This window comes from Trichosurus vulpecula, chromosome 6 (assembly GCF_011100635.1).
Source record: "Trichosurus vulpecula isolate mTriVul1 chromosome 6, mTriVul1.pri, whole genome shotgun sequence".
In the NCBI taxonomy this organism is placed as follows: domain Eukaryota; kingdom Metazoa; phylum Chordata; class Mammalia; order Diprotodontia; family Phalangeridae; genus Trichosurus; species Trichosurus vulpecula.
This window is the reverse complement of record NC_050578.1, coordinates 274,393,365-274,418,447: the sequence shown is the minus strand read 5'-3', so window position 1 is coordinate 274,418,447 and position 25,083 is coordinate 274,393,365. Positions and strand designations below refer to the sequence as shown.

At 50.2% G+C, this 25,083-nt stretch overlaps 2 protein-coding genes across 2 annotated transcripts in view; one reads left to right on the top strand and one right to left on the bottom strand.

The window, feature by feature from the left end:
• The window catches only part of NRXN2 (neurexin 2), a 126,906-nt gene extending 124,431 nt beyond the window's left edge, over positions 1-2,475 (top strand). Inside the window, exon 19 of the mRNA XM_036765301.1 lies at positions 1,451-2,475. Within this exon, the coding sequence (XP_036621196.1) occupies positions 1,451-2,361 (911 nt within the window). The 3' untranslated portion in view covers positions 2,362-2,475. The remainder of the gene's footprint in view (positions 1-1,450) is intronic.
• Positions 2,476-10,702: 8,227 nt separating this feature from the next.
• LOC118855341 (solute carrier family 22 member 12-like) lies at positions 10,703-23,370 on the bottom strand. The gene is made up of 10 exons (XM_036765416.1): positions 22,969-23,370; positions 22,440-22,543; positions 22,128-22,282; positions 17,882-18,050; positions 17,266-17,389; positions 14,790-14,905; positions 13,968-14,182; positions 12,595-12,703; positions 11,556-11,759; positions 10,703-10,763 (listed from the first exon to the last, which is right to left on the bottom strand). The coding sequence occupies exons 1-10, from the start codon at positions 23,368-23,370 to the stop codon at positions 10,703-10,705; spliced, it is 1,659 nt and encodes a 552-aa protein (XP_036621311.1).
• Positions 23,371-25,083: the final 1,713 nt, after the last annotated feature.

Here is a 25,083-nt window from a genome sequence, read left to right as displayed (position 1 = left end):
TCTTTCTGTTGGTTTGTTATTGTTTTTCCTAAAAGGGCCTGAAGCAGCCAAGCCCTGGGGCAGCCCTATAGCTGCTGGGGCTCTGGGGAGGGGTTGGGGAGGGGGGAGGCTAGAGGGGCAGAGGGAGTGGGTGGAGAGGAGGTTGGGTAGTCAGGGTCAGCTCAGGCATAGTCTCTCACCTCACCTCACCTGCTCCTGACCTTGACCCTCCAGGTTCACCTCACCCTCAGGGACACCTTCACCTTCACACATGACCCTGGCCCATCCCCTCTTCTCAGTAATACCCCTCCCCTGACTGCCCTTGGGACTTCATCCTTACTGGTTTCCATTCTCTCCCCCATTCTCCTAGCACACATGCTCAGACCCCCCAGTTCACTCAGCTCACCTCTCCCTCCCTTCTACCTCATCCCCCCATCCCTAACCCCTTCTTGCTTGGGGCCCCTGGCTGCTCCCGGACCTCTGATGTCTCTGTCCACACCTCCCCTGTACCCCAGACACCCCAGCTGTCCCAGCTCACTCAGCTCTCCTTTCTATCTCACCCCCCCAAACCCTAACCCTTTGTGCCCAGGGCACCTGGCAGCCAGACCTCTGGTGCCTCGGTGTCCACATCTCCCCTCCCATTAGACCCCCAGTTTCATCCCAATCCAGTGCCTATCAGACTGTGATCCCGATCCCAACCCCTTAGGTCTGACTCAGGTCCAGCTCTGCTAAGAGTGAGGAGAGAGGGAGAGAGTCAGGGAGAAGAGAGAAGTGGTGAACAAGGGAGGTTCCAGGGCCAGAGGACAGACAGACAGACAGACAGAAAGAGTTGTACGGAAAAGAAAAAGCAAAGCAAAGAAAAAAAGTTGTCTTGATTTTCCTCCGGGAGAACCCTCTTACACAGCTCTGTTTTGTAATTTTTTTCTTCATGCTAAAATCACTGGGCCTATTTGTTGATGTAAGTTACCTGAATTCCGTGGTATGCTCTCTTCTTTTTTAAAAACCAAACCGATCACAAACACCCTCCCCCAAAGAGAAATTAGCCAGTGCCCCCCTTGCAGTAGGCTTGTGTCAATGCTGCTGTTGACTATGTAAAGCTGTTTAAAAAAAAAAAGACAAAAAACCAAAATAACCAAACCAGTAGACTTTCTCTGTTTCCGTTTTTTCGTTCCTTTTCCATTTGCTTTTCTTGTTTTTTCCTTTTGGTTTCTTAAAAACGAACCAAAAATTAAAAGAGAAAAAAAGAGAACCGAGAACCCTTTAGAGCGCAGCCCCTCCCGTGGGCAGGCCCGCTGCCTCGTAATGCCCCCTGGGCTGGCACGGCCCAAGCCCTAGGTAGCCTTTCGGACAAGCTAATTGGAACCGATTTGCGATTTTTGTAAAAGGCCTGTTGTTTCTCTCTCTGTGCCCAGGCCGAGTCCCGCCGGCTGCCCCTGATGCCCTCTCTTTTCTCTTCTCTCTCTTCTTCTAGGAGGCGAGTTAATTTTGCCTATTATTACGGAGGACTCCCTAGACCCCCCTCCTGTGGCCACCCGCTCCCCCTTCGTGCCCCCGCCCCCGACTTTCTACCCCTTTCTCACGGGCATGGGTGCCACCCAAGACACCCTGCCCCCGCCCGGGGCCCGGCGGCCCCCAGCAGGGCCGCCCCCGTGCCAGGGCGGGGAGCAGGATGACAGCGACTGCGAGGAGCCCATCGAGGCGTCGGGCTTCGCCTCGGGGGAGGTCTTTGACTCCAGTTTGCCCCCCACGGACGACGAAGACTTTTACACCACCTTCCCCTTGGTCACGGACCGTACCACCCTCTTGTCCCCCCGCAAGCCTCCTCCCCCCCGGCCCAACCTCAGGACAGACGGGGCCACGGGGGCGCCAGGGGTCCTTCTCGCCCCCTCTGCCCTGCCCCCCAATCTGCCGGCGGGCAAAATGAACCACCGCGACCCGCTGCAGCCGCTGCTGGAGAACCCGCCGGTGGCGGCGGGTGGGGGCCCCGGGGCGCCCACGTCCTTCGAGCCACGGCGGCCGCCCCCCGCCCTGGCCCCCGGCGTGACGGCAGCCCCTGGCTTCCCCCGTGTGCCCACAGCCAACCCCACGGGCCCCGGGGAGAGGGGCCCGCCCGGTGCCGTCGAGGTGATCCGCGAGTCCAGCAGCACCACGGGCATGGTGGTGGGCATCGTGGCGGCGGCGGCGCTCTGCATCCTCATTCTCCTCTACGCTATGTACAAGTATCGCAACCGCGACGAGGGCTCCTACCAGGTGGACCAGAGCCGTAACTACATCAGCAACTCGGCCCAGAGCAACGGCGCCGTGGTGAAGGAGAAGGCTCCCGCCGCGCCCAAGGCGCCCAGCAAGGCCAAGAAGAACAAAGACAAGGAGTACTACGTGTGAGCGCCCCGGGCCTACGGTGCCCGCCGGCGCCCCTGCCAGCCGAGCGAGCAGCAGCAGCCCCCGCCCGACCCCGACCCCCCGGGGGCGCGGGCCAAGGGCCGCCTCAGACTTCTCTCGCCAAGAGGAAACGCAAAAAAAGAAAAAAAAGAAAAAGGAAAAAAAATGAGTGCCCCCTCCTCGGTTTTCCTCCCTGTCCATCATGATGGTCTCCAGAGCTGCCTCCCCTGGGCCAAGGGAGACCGTAGAGTGAGGCCTTGGAGCTCCCACTCCCAGCCCTGGATTGATTTATTTTTTTAAAGGGGGGGTGATTTTATTTAGGGGGGGCGTGGGGGCGGGAAGGCAGGCAGGGGTTTTGTAAAGTGTTCGCTTCTCGTCCGGTTTGTTTCCTCAATTCCCCTTCTTTTTTTCCCTCTCTAACTCCTTTCCTGGCCTTCCTCCTCTTCTCTCTCTCTCTTTCTCTTCCTTCCTTACTTCCTTCCTCCCCTCCTCCCTTTTTTCCTTCCTTCCTCTCTCTCCCTCCCTCTCTTCCTTCATTCCTTTCTCCCCTTCTTCCTCTCTCCCTCCCTCTCTTCCTTCTTTCCTTCCTCCCCTCTTTCTTTCCTCCTTCCATCCTCTCCTCTCTTTCTTCCTTCCTTCCTTCTTTCCCCTCTCCCTTTCATTGGCTGTGCCTGCTCCTCCCTTTCTATCTCTTCCTCCTTTTTGCTCCCCACTTTTTCCCACCCTCTCCCTTTTCTAGTGTTTTCCCTTCCTTTCCTGCCCTCCCCTCCCCCTCCAATGTTTTGGTCCCTGGGAGCAGCAGCAGCTGGCAGTACCAAGTGGGAAGGGTTGGGCTTTGATGGGGTTTGGGTCATGGTGGGGGGAAGGTGGGCACAGAGTGTGTTGGGGTGGGTTTCAGGGTATAGGGAGTCTTTAGGGCCAGGGCCCTGGGCAGAGAGGGAAACCTCAGCCCCAGAGGCCATGCTCCCTAGACAGACAGTGGTGTTCTGCCCTGCCCCGCCCAGGGGAGAATTTGGAGGTCTCTTGACAAGCTGATTTTTCGGGCGACGTGCATTTGGGATCTGGCAAAGAAGAGCATCTGTGCGTGTGTGTCGGGTTGGGGGGCGGGGGGCGGGGGGGGTGGGGGGAAAGGAAAATGCAGATATATATTAAAGACAATTATCTAGATATCAATAACCTGTGGCATCCCGGGCGAGAGGGAGCCGGGAGGAACGGCCCCACGGACTTGCTGGGGGGACAGTTCTCTGCCAAAGGGGCTCCCGTCCCCCATTGTTATTTTTTCTTTCTCTCTCTTTGTTAACAAATGTGTCTGAGTCTTGGAAAACACCCCAATTCCGGAAATGTGTGGGAGAAACAAAAGAAACTTTCCAAACTCCATTGGCCCTGTGCGGTTTGTTCAGGGAGGGATGCGGTCGAGTCCCTCCTTCCCTACCTCCCAGCTTCCTCTGCCTCAATTCCCGCACTGAGGCAGGAAGGGCCAACTTGGAGGAGGAGAGGAAGCCTTCTTGGCTCCCCAGGCTGCGACTCTAACTAGCAGCTGTCGCCCCATGGAAAGCCAGGCTGCCCAATTTGGGCCTAACCCCAACTGTGCCACTCCCACCCCCCATCCCTAAGCTCAAGTGAAGCACAAGGGCCCCACCCAGAGAGGCCAGTGTTCTAATCTTGGCTCTCCAGTGACAGAGTGACTAGCAGGGTGTGCCCACTGGGCTCACTCCTTCCACCTGTTCCAAGGGAAGAACTCAAGGGAATGGTTCTGTGGTTGGTATCCAAGGAAGAGCCAGGGTGCCTCCCCACCCCCACCCCCCACCCTGTGCACTTGAGCTTGGGATGTTGGAGACAGGCACAAGGAGGACCAGGATGTCTTCGATCTAAACTGTGGTCCTTCCATTTCAGTGAGTCAAGCCACAAATGAGCGCTGAACCAAGGGCCGGCTGCAGAGGAGGCCTCGCCTGCTCTCCGATGGGTTTAGATTGTGTTCCCTTTATGCATTCTGCCGTAACTCCCTCTGCAATTCTCTCTCATTTCTTTGGCATTTATAATTACATGGTGCTTTCCACCTCATTGGGTCCTCACAATGACTTTGTGAGACAGACAGGGCAGGGATCATTATCTGTATGTTATGGATATGAAGAGAAGGGCCCAGGGTTTTTGTAGAGAGCCCCAGTCCTTGGGTCAGAGAGACTTGGGTTCCAGTGCTGTCTCTGATATAGATGGGCTGTGTGACCCTGGGTGAATGACTTGACCTCTCAGTGGCCCAGACAACTGTCTTATACATAGCACAATGTCTGGTGCGTGAAATAAATGCTTCTGGTCAGCTGATAAATGAAATATCAGATGCTGATCTGGTGGAGGGAGCTCCAGAGACCAATGAAAATCACAGGTGCAGACCCAAAACAGATGAGGAGGCTGACCCTCAGAGAACGGAGGCCTTGGGCAAAGACACACAGCTCATCAGGGGGACTAGAAGCCAGATCACAGGCAGGACCCTCCCATCAGTCCCTCATTATCTCTGATGAAGACCTCTTGTGGCTTTGCCACTAGTGGCAAGACAAAGACCAGGCTCCTAGAGAAGAGAGGAACTCCAGGGACCCTGACAGTGAAACCAAAGGAGATGGCCCAGCCCAACAGCCATGCCAGCCAGGACGAGCACTGGAGATGGCCAACAACGTGTGTTTTCCAAGACTTCTCTACTAGCCTGTCCTGTGACTAACTCTATAGGGGAGAGAGGGAATGGAGACATGAGTCCTAACCCCAAAGAGCTGACAACATGTCTGAGGCCTGATGGGGGTCTGGAGGATCCTGAGACCAGGAGTCAGGCTGACGGGTACTGATGGACTCTGACATCATGTAGTCCTACATACCCAACCTTCTCTTCGCTGCAGCTTTCCTTACTACCCTCCCCACCTCCCATCACAGAATCTCAGAGCTGGAAGGGACCACAGGGGCCACCAATCCAAGCCATACCCCAAAAGAATCCTTTTACAACACTCACCAAATGGTCACCTTGCCTTTGCTTGAAGAGGCTTCCATGACCACAGAAGCAGGGAGCAGGGAAGGAGAAAGAGAGACAGAGACAGAGAGAAAGAGAAAAACACACAGAGAAATGAAAGAGACACACAGAGAGAGACAGAGAGAGAGAAAACACAGAGAGATAGAGGAAAGAGATCGAGAAAGAAAGAGATAGAGAGGAAACAGAAAGACAGTGGAGAGAGAGAGAGAGAGAGAGAGGACCCCTACTGAGACCAGCCGGGGGGGGGGGGGAAGAACTCCACACTGGGTTGTCCTAACGTTGATGAGGCCACATGGGCCTTTTGGATGATGGCCCAGCTCCCTTCTCTGGGCTCTGATGTCCCCAAAACACAGGGTGGGGCTAGCAGTGTCTTCCTGAATAGAGGTCATCCACCAATAGGGGCCCAGGGAAATAAGTTCGGAGGAAGAAACAGAGGAGAAGGGTCCCTTCTGAATTTCCCCTCTCCTCCCTGCTCCTGCTGGCCAGCTTAACTGGGCTACTGACTGGGGCAGAGGGGCAGGGAGGGAGTGCACTGTCTACTTCCCAGACCTCCCCTAGCCCTCTGGGGGATTTTGCCACAGAATAGGCCCTCCTTGGAGAGTGATGACTTTGTGTTTTCTGACAACTCCTCCCCTGCCACCAGCTGGAGCGATGGAGACTCATTTGTCCTCTTTGGGATATCTCTGCCCTGTCAGCAGGGCTGAGTTCAGTGGGGCTCACAGGCTAGAGAATCCTCAGGATCACCGGGTCATAGACTTCAGAGCTGGAAGGGCCTTAAAGACGTTATGATTCAACCCTCCCTCCTCCACCCATTTGAGACCCGTAGAGGTGACTTGAGTTGGCTCCCAGAGACTCCTTGGAGCTGTCCCCACCGACCTGCACCTAATTAACAATCAATCCCCTTCTTAACGTCCATTCATCCAGGCTCTGTTTAAAGCCTTCAAGGATGGGGTGCTCACTACCTCCTTGAGGCAGCCCATCCCACTGTTAGCTCTGGTTGTTGAGATTTTTCCAAACATTGGGCCAAAATCTAGCCCTCTGTGACACTCACTCCATTGCCCCTTGTTCTGTCTCTGGATCTGAGTAGAACAAGGCCAATTCCTCTTCTAAGACAAGTTTCCCTCACCTGGGGTCCAGGGGTCTGTGGACAGACTTCAAAGCATCTTTGAACTTGGTTGGGAGGAAATGGCACTTAATTTCAATACAATTGGTCTCCTTTGTAGCCCTATGCCTTTTGTTGAATGCTGTTAAAACCTTGATTCTGAGAAGGGCTTCACCAGATTGCTACCATGTTAAGTCAACAAGCCAACCACTATTTATGAAGGAATTTCTGTGCCAGGCAAAGCACTGGGGTCCCACTACAAGTGAAGAAGAAAAATGGCCCCTGCCTTCAAGGAGCTTACACTCTAATGGGAGAAAACAAGGCATAAAAACGTGACCCAAGGAAGGCAAAATGCCCCTGGCCAAAGGTCACATAGAGAATGAGAAGCTGGGCTGGGATTCCAGGTCTAGTGGCCCCAAATCTAGGCTCCTTCATCCTATACCAGAGAATCAGAAAACCTCAGAGTTGGAAGGGATCTCAATTTAATCCATCCACACCTGATTGACAATGCCTGCTCTGTTCAACATCCCAGCCTCCACTGAGAGACATGTGTGTGGGGGGAGCTCATTACTTCTTAAGGTAGCCCATTGTTGGGCAGGCTTTCCTTCTGTAGAAGAATAAGCACGGGGATATTTATCCTTACAACCCCCCTGCATAATAATTAGACCCCCCATAGAAGCCAGCAGGAGATCGGTGCCATCATTATCCCCATGTTACAGATGAGAAACTGAGGCAGGAGAGGTGAAGTGACTTGCCCAGAATCACACAGCTATAAGTATCTGAGGCTGGATTTCAACTGAGGTCTTTCTGACACCAGGCCCAATGTGCTGTCCACTGAGGCAGGCAGGAGAATAAGGAAACCAGGGAGATTGAGGAGTAACTAGGAGGAGGGGGAGGGCCAGGCCAGAGCAGCAAAGCCCCAGACAGAGAGGGGCAGAGGAAGATGAGGCCTGAGGCCAGGCTTTGGGATCTGGCTCACTGGCAACCTTAGAAAGAGGCCAGGCCCCTCTTTTCCTGGCTACTCTGAGCAGGGGAGTTCGGGAGCCCCCCTCACTGTGGCTTCCAGACCAAGGCCCTGTCCCATCTGAATCTCTGGGATCCTCCTTAGGTGGCCAGAATCTCCCTTGCCTAAATATCTCTCCTCAACTGATTCATCACTGCTCTCTGAAAATCTGCCTTAAGACATTAATTCCTTGGAGGTTTGGCTTCTATCCAAATGTGAACACCCCTGGGAAGGGAATAACATTAAAGGCCTGTGAGCTCTTAATAGATTCATTAGATAATTAGGACCCCCCCTTCCTTCTCCTCTCCCTAGTTCCAGCTGTGCCACTAACTGGCCCTGTGGCCTTGGGCAGATTCCTAGGATAATAGGGTTTGGAGCTGAGAGGGACCTTGGATTCCTCTGATCCAGTTCCTTAATTATAGATGAGCTTGCCTTCCTTTTTAAGCTGGGGGGAAGGAGCATTTGATGGAGGGGGATCCCTGACAGCTCTAAGATGCTGCTTCCCAACCAGAGGAGAGCCATGGGCTCTGGGCTCTGAGAGGGAGGGAGGAATGTCCAGGGAGAAGCGGAGCTGACCTCCCAGTTAATCTGTATAAGGCCAATTTGGGAGGCAGCTACTCGGCCCCCCACAGTACGCTCCATATGGTGACACAAGGCCCAGGCCTGGTGGGGCAGCAGGGAGTGGGCAGGGAGCCGGGTTCTCCCTCTCAGAGGTCAGCTTTGCCATCAGAGCTGAGATTTCCCCAGAGGCCTCTGTGCCCTGCATGTTCCTCCCAGGCAGAGGCCACAAAAGGGGTGATCTGATGGGATCTGACGAGAGAGAGAGAGAGAGAGAGAGAGAGAGAGAGAGAGAGAGAGAGAGAGAGAGACCACCCTGAAGTTCCAGGTGTCAGAGGTGGAGGAGAGCTGGGGAAAACCAGAAAACCCAAGGTCTGGAGCAGGATGGGACCTTAGAGGCCTTAGATTCCAACCTCCTCACTTTACAGATGAAGAAACTGAGTTCCAGAGCCAGGAAGAGACTGGCCCAAGGTCACAAAGTAAGTGAGTAAAACAGAGATTCAAACTCAGATCTGATACTGCCAAACCTGGCTGGCCAAGAGGGAATGAGGGCCCAGGGAAGAATGCTAGAGAAACAAGGAGTCTTGGGAGTCAGGATTTCTGGATGCTCCTCACCCCAGAGTCGCCCTTCCATGTCCAGCCCGGCCACAGAGGGAGGGAAGATGCCTGAGCCTGGCTCCCATGTTTTCCCAGAGCAGGGTCTCCTGCACACTGCCTCCACCAAGAGTTGGGCCCTCCTCCACCCTTCTCTGCCTCAAACATCTCTCCACTTTCACCTGTCTTCCAAACAGAGAAAGGCGGCTCTAAATCCTCTTCTTCACTGGCAGGCCTTGATTCAAGAAGCACTTATGAAACTCCTCCTTTTAGGTGATGGGGACACAGAGACAAAATGGCATGAGCTCTGCTCCCGGAGAACCTACATTCTCCTTGGTTGGAGTGTGAGTGTGGACATAGGGAGAGCAAAAAATGGATATAGTTAACTAAATACAGAGTGATTTAAGGAGGTAGAGGACACCGGTGGGGCAGGGGTGGGGGGGGGGGAGAACCAGAGAAGGTTGAGCCAGACAAAGATTCTGAGACGTAAGGTGAGAAAGAGGCTCCCTCCCCGACACCGGGCACAGCCTCCACATCAGCCCCTTCCTCCAATCTGGGGTCCAGCCAAGCCAGGCTCCGTTGCTTCCCTTACCTCGTCCATCTTCTGCCACTTCTGCGGATCCAAACCTGGCCCTAAAATTCTCTCCTTGTGCCCATTACCGCCTATGAAATCCCCTTCCTTCAAGGCCACTTCCTCCAGGAAACTGCATTCTCTCCTTCCTCCAGTCTTTCAGCAGCCTTGGCCTGGGTCTCAAATCTACTCCCATCAAATTCCATCTTGGAAGATGCTCACCTGTGTACATGTCACAGCCCTCTACCTCTCCCCCAAGCTCTGTGTGTATATGTGTGTACACATATATGTTCATAAAGCATATATATGCACATGTAAACATATATATGTTTCCAGCTCCCAATTTTTCAGTCCTCTTTGGATACAGGAACCACTTTTGAACTTAGTATCACCAGGCTCCAGCATGGGGCCTCTCACACAATGAGCATCTGTCAGTCATTCAGTCAATCAGCAAACATTTATTATGCACCTACTATGTGCCAGGCACTTGCTAGGTGCCAAGCAAAGCATTTTTTGTCCTCAAGAAGCTTACATTCTGCTGGGAAGGAACAGAATACATTCATTCAGTAAATGTTAGTTGAATTGGATGCAGACTGGGTCCGTTGAGGGCCCATACAAGACAGAACCAGAAGACCAGTTAGCAGAGAAGCCAGAGGCCTTTCCCTCCCCAGCCCCCATGGGGTTCCTCATTTGGGAGGAGAGGAGGAATGAGTAACACCAAGTCTTAGGGAAGCCCCACAGTCAGCAGGAAAGATCAGCAGCTTATGACATGGCCCCTTCCCCCTCCTCCACAACCAGAAGTGCAGGAGGAAGGGGGAAGAGGGAGGAATACTAAGCCCTCTTGGGAACCTGGCCAGGGCAGCCATGCCAGCCAGACCTAGCCCAAGTTCTACTGGCGCATGGCCTCACCTGAAAGGCAACAAGAGAAAGTAGCAGACCATACATGAAAGAGAGAGCTGGAAAAGGCCCAGGGGTCATCTTGTACAAACACACCTTCTTCATTTCACAAAGAAGGAAATTGATACCAGGGATGATAAGTGACTTGTCCAAGGTCATGCAGGCAGGATGTGGGAAGGGTCAGGATTTGAACTCAGGTCTTCTCACTCCAAATCCAGTCTCTGGCACCAGAGCAGAAGAAGAAGAAACCTGAGGCTGAGGAGCAGGGAAAAGGGGGAGGCACTGGGGACTGGAGAGGGTGTTAAGGTTTGTAATCAGGGTTCAGGAGGAAACATTCGTGGTTGTGTTCAGGCTGGAGGTTTCTCAGAGCTCTTGGGCAGCAGATTGGGGGACTGATGGGAGGAGGTGGGTTGTAATTCCAGGGGATGGAGAGAAGGGTGGGGAGGAAGGAGAGGACAGCCCCAGTGAGTGCCCCAGTCTCTTGCATAAGTGAACACTAGCACCTGACCCAAGATACTCTCCCAAAGCTGTAGCTGCTCATGAAGGGCAGGATGTCATCAGCTTCCTTGGTTGGCTCTCTGCCCTGGGATGGGGGCTCTTATGACCGTCCTACAATCTTGTCAGCTTCACAGTGCTCTCTCCCTGCTCTGCACCTTTTATTCTGTGGTCCCTAAAAGAGAAAGAAAGAGAAACTAGTATCAAAGTATTTAGAGCTGGAAGGAATATTAACAGTTAAGGTTGGACATCACTTCGTCTAAAAAAGATTTGGGAGGGAGGGAGAGAGAGACAGAGAGAGAGAGGGAGAGGGAGAGGGAGAGGGAGAGGGAGAGGGAGAGGGAGAGGGAGAGGGAGAGGGAGAGAAAAAGAAAAGCAATGAAGGAAGGAAGCAGTGGATGGTAATGGTAAAGAGCATGGGCTTTGCACTCTAAAGACCTGAGTTCAAGTCCTAGCCCTGACGTTTTTGAGTTGGATGGGCTTTGGCCAGGGTACAAGGCTCAGTGCAGAGGTGAAGCTCTCTGAAATTCAGTGTCCTCCCAAAATGGGGATAATAATGCCTGCTCTGCCTGCCTCATAGGGCTGGGGGGAGGTGCCAGGGAGCCCCTTCCGCTTCTATGGGACCCTTGAATTGGTGTCTTTATATCTCCAGCACGTAGCACAGTACCTGACACACAGTAGGCCCTTTCTAGGACACTGTTGATTGATTGGTAGCTATTTTCTACATACTCACATGTGTAGATTTCACCTGCCCAGATAGAATGTACTCTCCTTAAGGGCAGGAGCTGGCTCACTGTGCTGCCAGTGTTTGCCCTCAGGGTAAGTGTAAGGACCAAGGCTCCTCACCCTTCAGGAAGATGTACCTTTGGGAGACTGATCATACCGGGTCTATGGAGAACCCTGTGATACTTGCAGGGTGGCAAAGTGTCCCCCCTCTCTCAGGCTGCCCAGGGCAGGGCCCACTCACCGACTCTCAACATCCTGGATGGTGTCTGGCAGTGGCAGGTTGAGGGTTTCAGGCAAAAGGAGCGCAATTGGGCCCATGATCACGGAAACACCTCCATAGATGAGCAGGGGCAGCAAAGGGTTGAATTGACCTAGCAACCTCAGTAGAGGTCCCAGGATAGAGCCCAGGCGAGCAGTGATCTGGACCCCGCCTATCGCAGTCATTCTGTGGAGGACAGGATGGCCAGAGTGGAGCAGGACAGGGCAGTATGGGCAGCCCTGCTCAGCCCCAGCGAACATGGAAGAAGGAGGTGGCTGAGATGCTGTTCTGAGTGCACATGTACTGCTTTTACAAGGCACTGTCCCTGCCTTTGCTGCTTGCTCTAGGGAAGCTCTGGCACTACCAAGGCAGCAGCAGAGGTCCCTGTGTGGCAGGAGATGGTACAGAAGAGGTCTGGGAAGCTGATCTCCCTCCAGAAGCCCCAGCTGCAGGAGCAGATCCAGAGAGGAGCTGTAGAAGGCCCTCCCACTTCCCCAGGGACATTCAAAGGTGTCAGGGTGGAGGAAGGTTGCAGGTGTGCAAATGGTGGAAGAAGCAGATGGCTACTGCTCCTGTGGAATGAGAGTCATGAGGGAAGAGTGTGTTACAAGGCTGGGGTGGGAGGTGGGGAGCATTTTGTCTGTTCAGGGAGGGAATGGACACCACAGAAACAGCTGAGAGGCATGGGCACGAAAGCCTTGTCATCACTATGGGATGTGTGTGTGTGTGTGTGTGTGTGTGTGTGTGTGTGTGTGTATGTGCATGTATGTGAGCCTCTGGAAAGGGCATTGATAGACCCTGGCATGGGCCTGGGTCATGTCTCACTTCCTGGATGAGTCCACACAACTTGAGCAGAAGAGACAATAGCAAATCCAGGCAAGTTCATCCTGGCTGAACAGCAGCTGCCGGCCCTCCTGCCTCCCAGGTACCTGCCCCACATCAGAAAGGTACAAGGCAGCCCTGGGCACTAGTGGCCCTGGACACGGACCCCAACATTGGCCAGGCCCTCACCTGTTCTTACCTGAGCACGGTGGGGAAGAGCTCACTGCTGTACACAACAAGAGTGTTGTAGGCAGAACCCACGAAGCCCATCCCCAGGACGGCCAGTGTCACCCGCAGGATCTGCAGTTCTGTGGGGATGATGGGGAGTGAGGAAGGAAGGTGGGGAATGGGATGGGGGAAGGGGTGGGGGCGTGATAGGGGAGGGAATGGGGGCGTGATGGGGGGCGTGATAGGGGAGGGATGGGGGCGTGATGGGGGAGGAGGAATAAGGGAAGGGTAGGGGGAGAGATGAAGAAAGGATGAGGGAGGGGGTTGTGATGGGGGTGGGGAACACACCCAGCGGTGATCAGCCTCAGACAGCCGATCCTTCCCAGACCGCAGAGGGAATATTTTGTATCTATCTACAGATTGTATCTCCATAGATTGTCTCCGATACAAATTGTGTGTTTGCTTGTGTGTACGTGTTTTCCCTGAGAAACTCCTTGAGGGCAGGGACTGTCTCATCTGTGGTTTTGTGTGCCTGGCACACAGTAGGGACTTCATAAAAGCGCGTTGATCAATAGGAGGCACGGCAGAATTGAGAGTCCCAAGACTGGGGTCCGAATCCCTCCTCTTCCACTTACTATCTGTGTGACTTTGGCTATTTCCTCTAACCTCTTTCGGCCTCAGTTTCCTTAACTGGAAAACAAAGGGGTTGGATTAAATGACCTCAAAGTTTCCTGCCCATTTTAAACCTATAATCTTCAGAGAGAGGCAGGGCAGCATCACGGTCTCCAAGTCAAGAAGCCCCAGGCTTGAATTCCGCGAATCAAACAGATCGTATTTGTAAAACACTGCAAACCTTAGAGCCCTTTATAAATGGTAGCTGGTACTGTCACTATTATCCTCAGTTTTCTGGCCAGCAAAATGGGGTAACAAGAACACCTGTACCTGCCAGGGTTACTGTCAGGACCAAATGGAACGGGGTGTATAAAGCATTTTGCAAACTTTAAAGGGCTCCCTCCGTGCTGGTTGTTGCAGACTGGCTCCATCATTCTCTCCTGAGGGAAGGTGGGGATGACGGGGGAGCTCACCTTGGCCAGTCATTCCCAGGGTCTACTATATCAGAGGGCTGAATTGGGGTCCTGCTTCCACCGGGAAGAGACCGGGCACTAAAACCACTGGACAATTCCTTGACACTCTAATCTCCCAAAGGATTGGGAAACCTAGTCCTTGAGCACTGAAGAGCGGAGACGAGGGCTTTTGTGTTTTAACTGTAGACTGTAAGCCCTCAGTCTCATTTTTGTCTGTATTTGCGGGATCTTGCTGAGTGCCTGGCACATTAGAGGTATTTACAAATGCCTGGTGAACTGAGCAAAGGGACCAAAAGGCCTCTGGTCATCGCGGACTTACCCTGGGGTATCAACGTGTTGGCCAGAATGCAGAGACCACCAAAGAACAAGGAGCCTGCTTGGGTTATGCGCCGACCCAGGTGGTTCATGGCGAAAAAGGCAGCCATGTTGCTTGGTATATCAATGGCCCCAAAGAGCACCTGGAGCAAGAAAATATTGCTCCCCAGGCTCTGCAGATCCAGTATAACTCCATAGAACGTGAAACTATAGGCGAACCTTCGGAGAGACGGCAGCAGAAAGAGGCAGGTGGTGAAGGCAATCCCCCTCCGCCCAGTGGGGTTATTTAGGATATCCTCCAGTTTCCCCTTCAGGGGCCAGCACATTCCCCACTGGAGAGATTCCATGTTCTAAGGTTCCTCCCAGTCCCAGCTCCGATATTTTGTGTTCTAAGGTTCCTCACCTCCCACCACACTCCCAAATATGATTTTTTTTCCTAGTCTAAGGTCCTTCCCAGCTCTGACATTCTCTGTCCTCAGGTTCCCCACACACCCAAGTTTGGTGATTCTGGTTTGCTTTAGCAGAGGCTGTTTCTACTTTCCAGAAGAGGCTCACCTGATGGGGTGATGCTAAGGACATTAGCTTCCTGAGCCAAGGGTCACTGGTGGGCCACAATACTTACAGATAGATAACCCTAGCGAGGCTGGGATAGCTTTGCCACCTCTCCTGCCAGGCTAGATGGGATTCAAGGGGGATGGGATGGTGGCAGGGGTTAGAGGGGACGTTCTTTCCCCACTTCTTTACTGAGCCAACCTCTTGATCGTCCCCTACTACGAAGCTGGGAATTGTCCCCTGGGACTAGCTTGCCACAGGCAGAGGAACCCACCACACAGAAAGCATGCAACAAAACCGTTTGCGCAGCCCAGGGGTTCGGAAGAGATCCACCATTGAGTGCTGGGTCTTAGTCACCATTAATTCATCCTGCATGGTGGATAACACAATCTAGGAAGGGAGACACAAGGAAAATGTCAGTGTCTGAGGAGAGAAAGAGCTGGGAGTCATAGTGACCCACATGTCCTAGAAGAAGCTCTATAATCATGGTTTCTCTCTGCCCATGACTGTCATTGGGACAGAACTTTCTCTAGAAATCTTTCTGGACTGTGGGCTTCCATGTCCTGATTTACTCTATTGACATTGTCATGGCCACTGGCATCCCCTGAACCAGGGCTCAAGGAAAGGCCCCTGGCCTAGGAGTCAGAACAATAGGTTCTGTCCCAACCTTCTTTGGGACCCTCCTGGGTAGGTCCCTTAACTTCTCTGGACCTCAGTGTTTTTATCTGTAAAGTGGGAAACTAGATGAGCCCTTCTCCTTCTGACAATCTATGATCAGATCCAGCTGCTTGTTACTCAATGGCCACTACGATTTCCCGAATTGGGCACAGTATCTCCAACCCCTCTGTGGATTCCAGGGTCCCTTCCCCCCGTCCTTCCCTGCAGACTAGGTGGGAACTGACAGGCTTAGAGAGCCCGGAAGAATTGGGTTCAAATCCCGTCTCCAATGCTTACTGCCTATATGACCCTGGGCAAGCTGCCGCACCTGTGTGGGCCTCACTTTCCTCATCTGTAAAATGAGGCAGACAGATTACCTAACTCTCTGAGGCTATGATTCCTGGACACCAGGGGGCACCCTGTGCAAAGAACACAGAGTCCTACCTTTTGGGGGAAATGGTAGAGAAGGTTGAGGAAGGATTAGGAAAGCGTCAGGGAAGACACACAAATTCTGGCAGCCCTGAAGTTCTGGCCCTTCTGCCTCCATGAGAAGGCCACAGTGTGCTAAATTTAGACCCAAGATGCTTGGGTTCCAATCCCAAAACCTATACCATCTGTGTCACTTAGGGCAGAGATGGTGAGAGCTAGTGTTACCTGCCTAACTTGAGGCAGCTAGGTGGCACAGTGGATGGAGTGATGGGCGCAGAATCAGGAAGACCTCAGTTTAAATCCCACCTCAGATACTTACTAGCTGTGTGACCCTAGGCAAGTCACTTAATCTCTGTCTCTCTTCACTGGAGAAGGAAATGGTAAACCACTGCAGTATCATTTATAAACAACTTTACAATCCATGGAGTCATTAATAGTTGGATACAACTGAACTACACCTAACCTCACCTGTCTGAGACTCAGTTTCCCCACATGTAGAGTGAAGATAGCATAGCAGTCCAATCTCCCAGCATTGCTGTGAGGAAAGTGCTTTGTAAACCTAAAGACAGATGTGGTTGGTTCTTGCAGCTGCTTCTGATTGTGGGCATCAGTTCTAGAAGAGACCTGAACAAAGACCATCTCCCTCTACAGAGAGCGGGCTCCAAGCTCAAATGCAAATGCCAAAGGGCTCTCAGGCTGCCTGAAAAGACATACAGCACCCAGGCTGAGGCTGCTGTCTGGCACTGTGAGCATCCTCCCTCCCAAACCACCATGTAGATATTTGTAGGTATTCTGAGCACTAAGGAGCTGCTCTCTCCCCTACAAAAAGGCAGATTCCATAAGGGCAGAGACCGATTCATCTGTTGTTTTTATATCTCCAGGGCCTGGTACAGAGTAGGCATTTTAAAAATGCATGTTGTTGGTCAACAAGCTGGAGCACGTCCAGAGGAGGCCAGCCAGAGTGTTTAAGGGGCTCGAGTCCATTAGGAGTCAATTGGGAGAAGGGGGGATATTTATCCCAGAGAAGAGAAGGTGTGGGGGGAAGTGATAGTGGTCATTGAATATCTGAAAGGTTTTCATGAGGAGGAGAAGTTTAACATTCACTTTGCACCAGAGACCAGAACTGGGAGCAAAGAGGGAAACTGAAGAGAGGCAAATTTGGGCTAGATAGAAGGAAAAACTTCCTGAGAATTAGGAATGTCTGCATTGGGAAGGGATTGGCTTGGAAGGTAATGGGTCCTTCCTCACTGGAGAGAGGTCTTTATGCATGTGTGTGTGTGTGTGTGTGTGTGTCTGTGCGTGTGTCTGTGTGTGTGTATTGACCATGTACATATGTATGTATGCATATATGTATGTATATATGCATATATGTGTATATATAGGAAAGTCAGGAGTTATTTGGATCAAATGACCTCTGAGGTCCCTTCCAACTCTGAGACTTTTGGGGAAAACTGAGGCAGTAAATGTTTTGCCCAATATATCACAGCCAGTCTCCTCACTCCAAATCTCCTCTTTCCTGATCCAACAGGAGCCTAGTGGTCCAAGGCAGAGCTTCATACCTGCCAAGCCTGCCCCAGACTGCCTCATGAACAGGAAAAGGGGTCACTGGGCTGTGTCCAACCCGCTTCCTCAGTTCTCTAAAGCAGCTAAACTTTTCTTCTTACCTCCATGGTCAAGGTGTCTCTAGCATCCTTCTTCCCATTCATTCCTGCAACTCTCTTGAGTGCATGGAGCCCACGATCTGTTTTGCCTGTGATGATGAGCCAACGGGCAGACTCTGCCAGCCACCTGTTTAACACAGAGGACCCACCTGCCCTGCTGATTCTGAAGGAGAGAACCACATGGCCCTCCCCCCATCCTGGAATCTGGCCTCCTTCCTGGCTTATGTATTCTCTGAGCAAACCACCTCACCAGATACTAGCAAAGCATCCTGGTTGTGCCAGATGGGATGGAGAGAAATGAGAAATGGCAGAAAGAGCCTTGGCCTGGGGAACTGGTGAATGGGTTCTAGCCTTGGCTCTGCCACTGCCTTCAAGACAGGCTCTGGGCCTCCATTTCCCCCCTACAAGATAGCATGCATCTCTCCTAGGTATTCTAACTGATTGATGACAAAATGACAGCCAATTTTGGTTGTAGTAGGAAGACAATATAGACAGCAGTGCTGGCCTTCACGGGGTGGCAGTGGCCAGCCTTACTGCTCTCCCAGTGAGAGGAATTCCTCACTCATGTCACCTTAGCCATAATGAATCTATCCTAAGTGGAGATCCCAGTGACACTGACCATGAAGAGAGAAAGAAGAAGAAGAAGGGCACGGACACGGTCAGCTGGAGGCTGCGCCAATCTCGGAGGGCATATGCGACCCCTGAGAGAAAGGCCTGGCCAAAGCTAAACGCAAGAGAATTTATGGTCATCACTGTGGCCCCAGCCTGGGTTTTTGTCCACTCCATCACTGAAAGGAAACCCAGACACAAAAATGACTTCACTCATTTGTTCATTCATTCACCCATTCATTCATTCAGGCATAGAGCCATCATTTCACCTGCTCAGTCATTTATCTACTCAATTCCATTCAGTTTGACAAACGTATTAAGTATGTGCTATGTACAAAGCACTGGGTGTAATCAGACAGAAATGGAAGCATCTTTATCTTCAAGGAATTCATATTCTCTTGGTGAAGGGGGTTAAAATGCTTACCCAGAGAGTAAATATGAAGTGTATCCAACATCCTTTGGAGAGGGAGAGAGTGCTTATAATGGGGATGAGGAATATGTAGAAGGTGGCTCCTGAGCTAGATCCAGAATGGAGTCACAAGGTGGAGTCAGTGTGATCCACTCTGCTCCCACAAGTCCCTTCCTAAGACTAAGGAGATTGGTGGAAACCAGGTTGTGAATGGTTTTAAATGAAAACTGGAGGCACTTGTATTTTTTCACAGAGGCAGCAGAGAAGATTTTCAAGCATAAGGAGTAGGTTGGTCAAACTTGTGCATTTTAGGAATATCACTGGCAGCTGTGGAGTGGGAAATGGTAAAGACAGCTGCATCAATTAGAACTCCTTTGCGACAGTCCAGGTGAGAGATGATGAGGACCTGAACAAGGGTGGTGGCCACAAAGAGTGAAGAGTGGAAAGAATGAGACCTTGGGCAGGGGAGGTGGCTATGGGGAGCCAAGGGACAAGAAATGGATATGGGAGCTGAGGGAGAAAGGGGAGCAATGACTGAACTTGCACACCTCAGAGAGTAGGATGCTGGGACCTGCAATAGAAGTGAGAGAATTCTGGAGAAAGGGACACTTTGTGGGGGGAAATGTAATGAGTTCTGTTTTGGATATGCCTCTGGAATATCCAGGGGGAGCTGTCCAGCAGGAAGCTGTTGACATGGGACTGGAGCTCAGGAGAGAGGTTAGGACTGAATATATAGATGTGGGAGCTGCCTGCATGGAGGGTAGGGAAGGGCTTTAGGTAACATCTGTAGTTATTGGATAACAATAGTCAGCAGTTAGATAGCATTTTGAAGTTTACAAAATACTGAGATGACATATTGTACATATGTTATCTCTTTTGATCCCCAAAAGAACCCTGGAAGGTAGATGATATTATTATCTCTATTTTACATATGAGGAAACTGAGGCAGACTGAAGTTAAGTGGCTTGCCCAGGGTTACACAGCTAGTGTCTGAAGTCACATTTGAACTCAGATCCCCCTAACTCCAGGTCCACAGCTCTATCCACTGCACCACCTAGCTGCCTCAGGAAATGAAAGAGGAGGGAGATCTAGTAAGGAAAGTAAGGAATAATCAAATACATAGGAGGAAAACCAAGACAGGATGCAGTGTGTGTGGGGGTGGGGGGTGGATATGGTATGGAAAGTGCTAAACACTTCAGAGAGATCAAGAAGAAGGAGAACTGAGAAAAGGCCATTCACTTTGAACAATCCAGAAATCATTGACCATCTTGGAAAGAGTCATTTCCATCAAGTGGTGGGGTCATAGGTCATAGTGCAAAGAGCTGAAGGGAATGGGAATGGGAGGAAACAGAGAAATCAGGAGAAGACAGCCCTTTCTTGGAGTTTGACTCCAAGTGAAAGGGAGGAGAATATAGGATGATAACTGGGGGAGATGGCAGGGTCCAAGAAGGGTGAGGGTTTTTATGAATAAGGAACATATGGGCACATTTATGGATTGTGGAGAAGTCAGTGGATAAGGATAGATTAAAGATGAGAGGAAGAAAAGAATGATTGAGCAGTCAAGGTCCTAGATGAGATAAAAGTAGATGGAATCAAGAGCTCAAGTGAGGAGTTAACTTTGTAAAGGAAAGGGCTCACTTCTTCATCAGAAACTAGAGCAAAGGAAGGGAAAATGGGGAACAATTAAGAGGGGCTTTGAGACATGGAATGGGAGAGAAGAGGAAGCAAAGGACAGATGGCTTCCATTTGCTCAGTAGAATAGGAGTCAAAGTTCTCTGTGGAAAGGAAGTGGGAAAGACAAGAGGGGAGACAGGTAGAAATGTATCCATGAAAAGAAAAGAATTCATGACCTAACAAGAGATAGAGAGCATTACAAAATGCAAAATGGATAATTTTGATTATGTTAAATTGAAATGTTTTTGTACAAAAAAAGCCAATACAACAAAGATTAGGAGGGAAGCAGAAAATTGGGAGAAAATCTTTACAACTAGTGTCACTGATAAAGGCCTCATTTCCAAAATATACAGGGAACTGAACCAAATATATAGGAATTCAAGTCATTCCCCAATTGAGAAATGGTCAACGGATATGAACAGACAATTTTCAGAGGAAGAAATTAAAGATATCTATAGGCATATGAAAAAAATGCTCGAAATCACTACTGATTAGAGAAATGCAAATCAAAACAACTCTTAGATACCACATCTCTCCTGTCAGATTGGCTAAAATAACAAAACAGGAAAATGATAAATGCTGGAGAGGATGTGGGAAAATTGGAACATTGTTACATTGCTGGTGGAGTTGTGAACTGATCCAGCCATTTTGGAGAGCAATTAGGAACTATGCCCAAAGGGCTATAAAAATGTTCATACCCTTTGACCCAGCAATACCACTTCTAGGGTTGTATCCCAAAGAGATCACACAAGCGGGAAAAGGGCCCATATGTACAAAAATATTTATAGCAGCTCTTTTTGTGGTAGCTAAGAATTGGAAATCAAAGGGATGCCCATCAATTGGGGAATGGCTGAACAAGCTGTGGTATATGAAGGTAATGGAATACTATTGTGCTATAAGAAATGGGGATGATATGGACTTCATAACAACCTGGAAAAACCTACACGATATAATGCTGAGTGAGCGGAGCAGAGCCAGGAGAAAATTATACACAACCACAGATATATGGATTCTGTGAGGACTAACCCTGACAGACTTTGCTGTTCTCAGCAACACAATGTGCAGAGACAACTCCAAAGGACTCACAATGGAGAATGCTATCTACATCCAGAGAAAGAACTATGAAGGATGAATGCAGATTGAGGCACACTTCATGCTTGCCTTTTTCTCCCCCTTTTTTTTCTCTCTTTTGTTTTTGTATTTGGGTTGTGGTTTTTTTTTTTGATTCTGTTTCTTCTTTCTCATGATTCGTTCCATTGGTCATAATTCTTCTCCACCACTTGACCAGTGTGTAAATTAATACAATGTGAAGTTATACATGGAAGTTATATGGGATTCCATGCCATCTTGGGGAGGGAGGGAAGAAAATCTGGAACTCAAAATTATGTAGAACCGTGTGTTGTAAACTAAAAATTAAAAAAAAGGAAAAAAAGAAGTGTATCCATGGAGAGCAGAATAAAGAGTCAATCATAGAAAAATAAAAGGATTGCCATTCAGCAGTGAAGTCCCATTTGAAATTATATATCATAAATTTGTACTGAATAAAGTCAACATGAATGAACGACTTTCCTTTGTAGTGGTCAGCAGCATGTAATCCATCTATCTATGAATTCATCCACCCATCCATTCATCCATCCATCTACCCATCTATGAATATAATCTTCCATCCATCCTTATGTCCACTAATTCATTCTTTCATCCCACCATCCAGTCATCCATCCATTCACTCATCCACCCATCCATCCATCCACTCATTCTTCCATATATTCATCGTGCAAGCATCCCTTTCTTCTTTCAGTAATGCAACACTTATTAAGGACCTACTATTTGCATGGCATTGTGTTACATACTGAGAGAAATTAAAGTACATAGAATCCCTGCCTTCAAGCAGACGACAGGTTACTAGGGAAGAAGACACACAGACACAAAAAATGATGCAAATTAGAACATTTAAGTATACAAGGCTCCAAATGAGACTAGGTGGAAAGCTAGCTTCTAGTTGGAGAGGGGGTAAAGATCTTAGAGAAATCGGCAGAAGAGATGGCATTTGAACTGTGCCTTGAAGGGAGAGAAGAATGACAACCTCACTTCACTGGTTATGGGGTCTTGGTCTGATGGGAGGTCTCAAGGCATGATTTCAGGGTTTCAGACAGGTCCATGACACCATACTTACTGAGTATCCCAGTGTTCATCATGATGCCAGCCACAGCAAAGGCTGATAGGAAACGGAGGCAGCAGTAAAGGGAGAAGTTGGGGACAAAAGCACAACAGGAACCAGTGATGGACAAGTGCAGGTAACAACAGCTCAGGACCAGCCTCCGCCCAAACCTGTGATACAGGAAGTGAATCTAGGGCAATTTGGTGGGACAAAGATGTCATGGTGCAGGGACAGGTGGGCGGGGGTCCCCCAAGACCTCTGTTCCCAGTTCTGAGGGATCTGTATGAAGATGGGGCGTGAGAGCAGCTTAAATCAGAAAACACTCACCTGTCAGACACAGGGCCACAGATAAGAGCTCCAATCATAATGCCTGCCATGAATATGGATTGAGCCATGGGCTTCAGGAACTGCCAGTCACATACCATATCCCACTGTATCAGAAGGGAAGCGAACAGCAGAGGTTGAGAGAAGCTACTTCATAGACTGTCAGGGCTGGGAGGGGGCTTGGAACATTGAACATCAGGACTGAGAAGGCCCTTAGAACAAGGGATGTCAGTAGGAGAGACCATCTCGTTTCACATACTTGGAAAGTGAGCCCCAGCAAGGGAAGTGCTTCCCAAGCTCACACAGATCCTTAGTGGCAGTGCTGGCACTTGAATCCAAGGTTTTGTCCTCTTTAGGCCGTCTATATTAAGAGTAGAAGGGGGCAGGAGAGATGTGATGGGAAGGAAATATTTTCAGTCCTAAAGAAGCCATGTGGAACAGGCTCAGCTATGTGAGTGTTGGGTGAATCTCCAAAGAAGTACCCATGGAGATGGGGAAGGGAGAGGGGAGTTAGAGGGAGGGAGCCTCTGACCTCAGAAACAATGGTGGAGGTGAAGTCGCTGCGGTCATAGATCCAACCATCCAGGCAAGGCTCTGTATCTGCCTCACTGGCATTTGGGACTGATGCATTGAGTTCCAACAGCTGCCACTGTGGACGGAGGTAGTGATGGCAACTCTCTGGCTTCTGGTGTTTGTCCAGGGGGATGAAGACCCTCAGGAGGGCATCAGGACCCAGACCTCTGGTGATATTGAGGGAGGCAGTGGCATTGTCCAGCAAGGGGAGCCTGCAGTGATAGTTGGGAATAGCTGCAGTGAAGTTCTCCAGTAGAATGTGAGGGTTGAGACATATGATAGGTATGACCAGAGAGATAATCTGAAAGACCTGAAACCTCCCCAAGCTGCCAACGTGTTCCAGGAGCTCTGCAAAAGCCATGGGGGCCCAGACTGAGGTGAGTTTCTGTAGGCAGCAGCCTCAAGAAGCAAAGGTGGTGTAGTCAATAGAAAGAGCTCTGGATGCAGGGTCAGAGGCTGTGAGTCCCGTCTTAGCTCTGCACCTCACTATCTGTGTAACCTAGGGCAAGTCATTCCTTCTATATACCTGTGAAAGAAGGGGGAGACAGTAGATGATGAGCTCTAAATCTTACCAAGGTATCATTGGTTAGTACGGACTTGGGCCCTTGTTCCCTCCTGATGTAGATGCTCATGGCCACCACATACTAACCTTGAGTTGAGATTGGACTTCAGTTCATCTAGGGGAACTCTTCCAGGGAGGGGATCAAGACTCTCTCAGAAGTTCTGTTTACCTGGGTCAGGTGCTCTCTGGGTCCTGCTCCGTGAGGATCCTGGCAGTTTATGGCTCAAACCAAGAGAGAGCCAGGCTGGAAGAAATGATGAACTTCAGAATGAGAGAGAAAGCTAAGATCCAAGGAGAAGACACTTTGCCAAACTGCCTCTGTGTCCCAGATCACCCTGTTACTAAATTACATTGGTTGAATAGTTAACCTTGGGGTTAACTAACCCTGGCACAGGCCATGATGTAAATGAGCATTTCACCCACAGCCTTTCAGGTACCTATTAGTTGTGAGGTGGGCATCTGCCTGAAGGCATGGCAATCCAGAACAGTCTTCTGTAATCTGATCCTGTGTCCCATGACCCTTGGGGTCTTGGAGTTCTTTTTTACTGTCTAGCCTGAATCCTTCTTGCTGCAATTAAAATGTATTTCTTTTTAACCTTGCTTTTCACTGTGTAAAAAGAACAGAACTTAGAGGCTAAAGACCTACATTTGAATCCTGGTACTTACCACTATTTGTGACACCTTGGGCAAGTCATTTTTTCCAACTGGACCTCAGTTTCCTCATAGAGAAAAATGAGGTTCTTGGCATTATGTGTGTGTGTGATGGACCCCTGTGGCTTCTCAAACCATGGTTTTAAATAGCTGAGGGAAATGCTAATGGAGAAAATTAAGGTGGCATTTTTTTCTACCCAAGTCATGGACCTTCTGAGGAACCCAAGTGAAGGCGCCCTGGGTTAGATCTTCTCTGAGGCTCACTACAGGTCTGATCCTTGTGATCCAAAGAACCACAACTCTGCCATTTACCAGCCATGTGACACTCTATCTCTCAGCTTCAGTTCCCTTCTTTGGGGACAAATAGTTCCCTGAATGAGCCAAGGTGTGCAAACACACTTTGTATCCATGAAGTGGGGTGCTTTCAGTTTTAAGAAGTACTTTACATAGGTTCACTCAACTGATATAACAGCCCTGTGAGTTAGGTGTGATTGTCACTCCCTTTTTACAGATGAGGAAACTGAGGCACAGAGAAATTAAGCAACAGGTCAGTGTCTGAGTTGGGATTTGAAATCAGGTCTTCCTGACTCCAAGTACCACACTCCAGCCCCTGCACCAAGCTAGAGAGAGTGTCACCATCAGGGAAATGCCAGGGGGCCTCTTTGGCTGGCATGTAAATTGCACAAGGAGAAGTAAGTGAATATGTCTAGAACGAAAGTCAGATTGTGATGGATTTTAACTGCCAAACAGAAGTATTTTACCCTAAAGCCCAGAGTCACAACTGGAAAGTTCTAAACAAGGGAATGACATGGTCTGATCTGTACCTTAAGAACATTAGCTGTGGTAGGATGTATCAGAGAG

Coding starts and splice junctions, on each gene's coding strand:
- LOC118855341 (XM_036765416.1), bottom strand. CDS start 23,370: ATGGCTTTTGCAGAGCTCCTGGAACACGTTGGCAGCTTGGGGAGGTTT. Junction 22,544..22,968: donor CCTCCACCATTGTTTCTGAG/GTCAGAGGCTCC, acceptor CTTCTGATACAG/TGGGATATGGTATGTGACTG. Junction 10,764..11,555: donor ATCCAGGATGTTGAGAGTCG/GTGAGTGGGCCC, acceptor TTTCTCTTTTAG/GGACCACAGAATAAAAGGTG.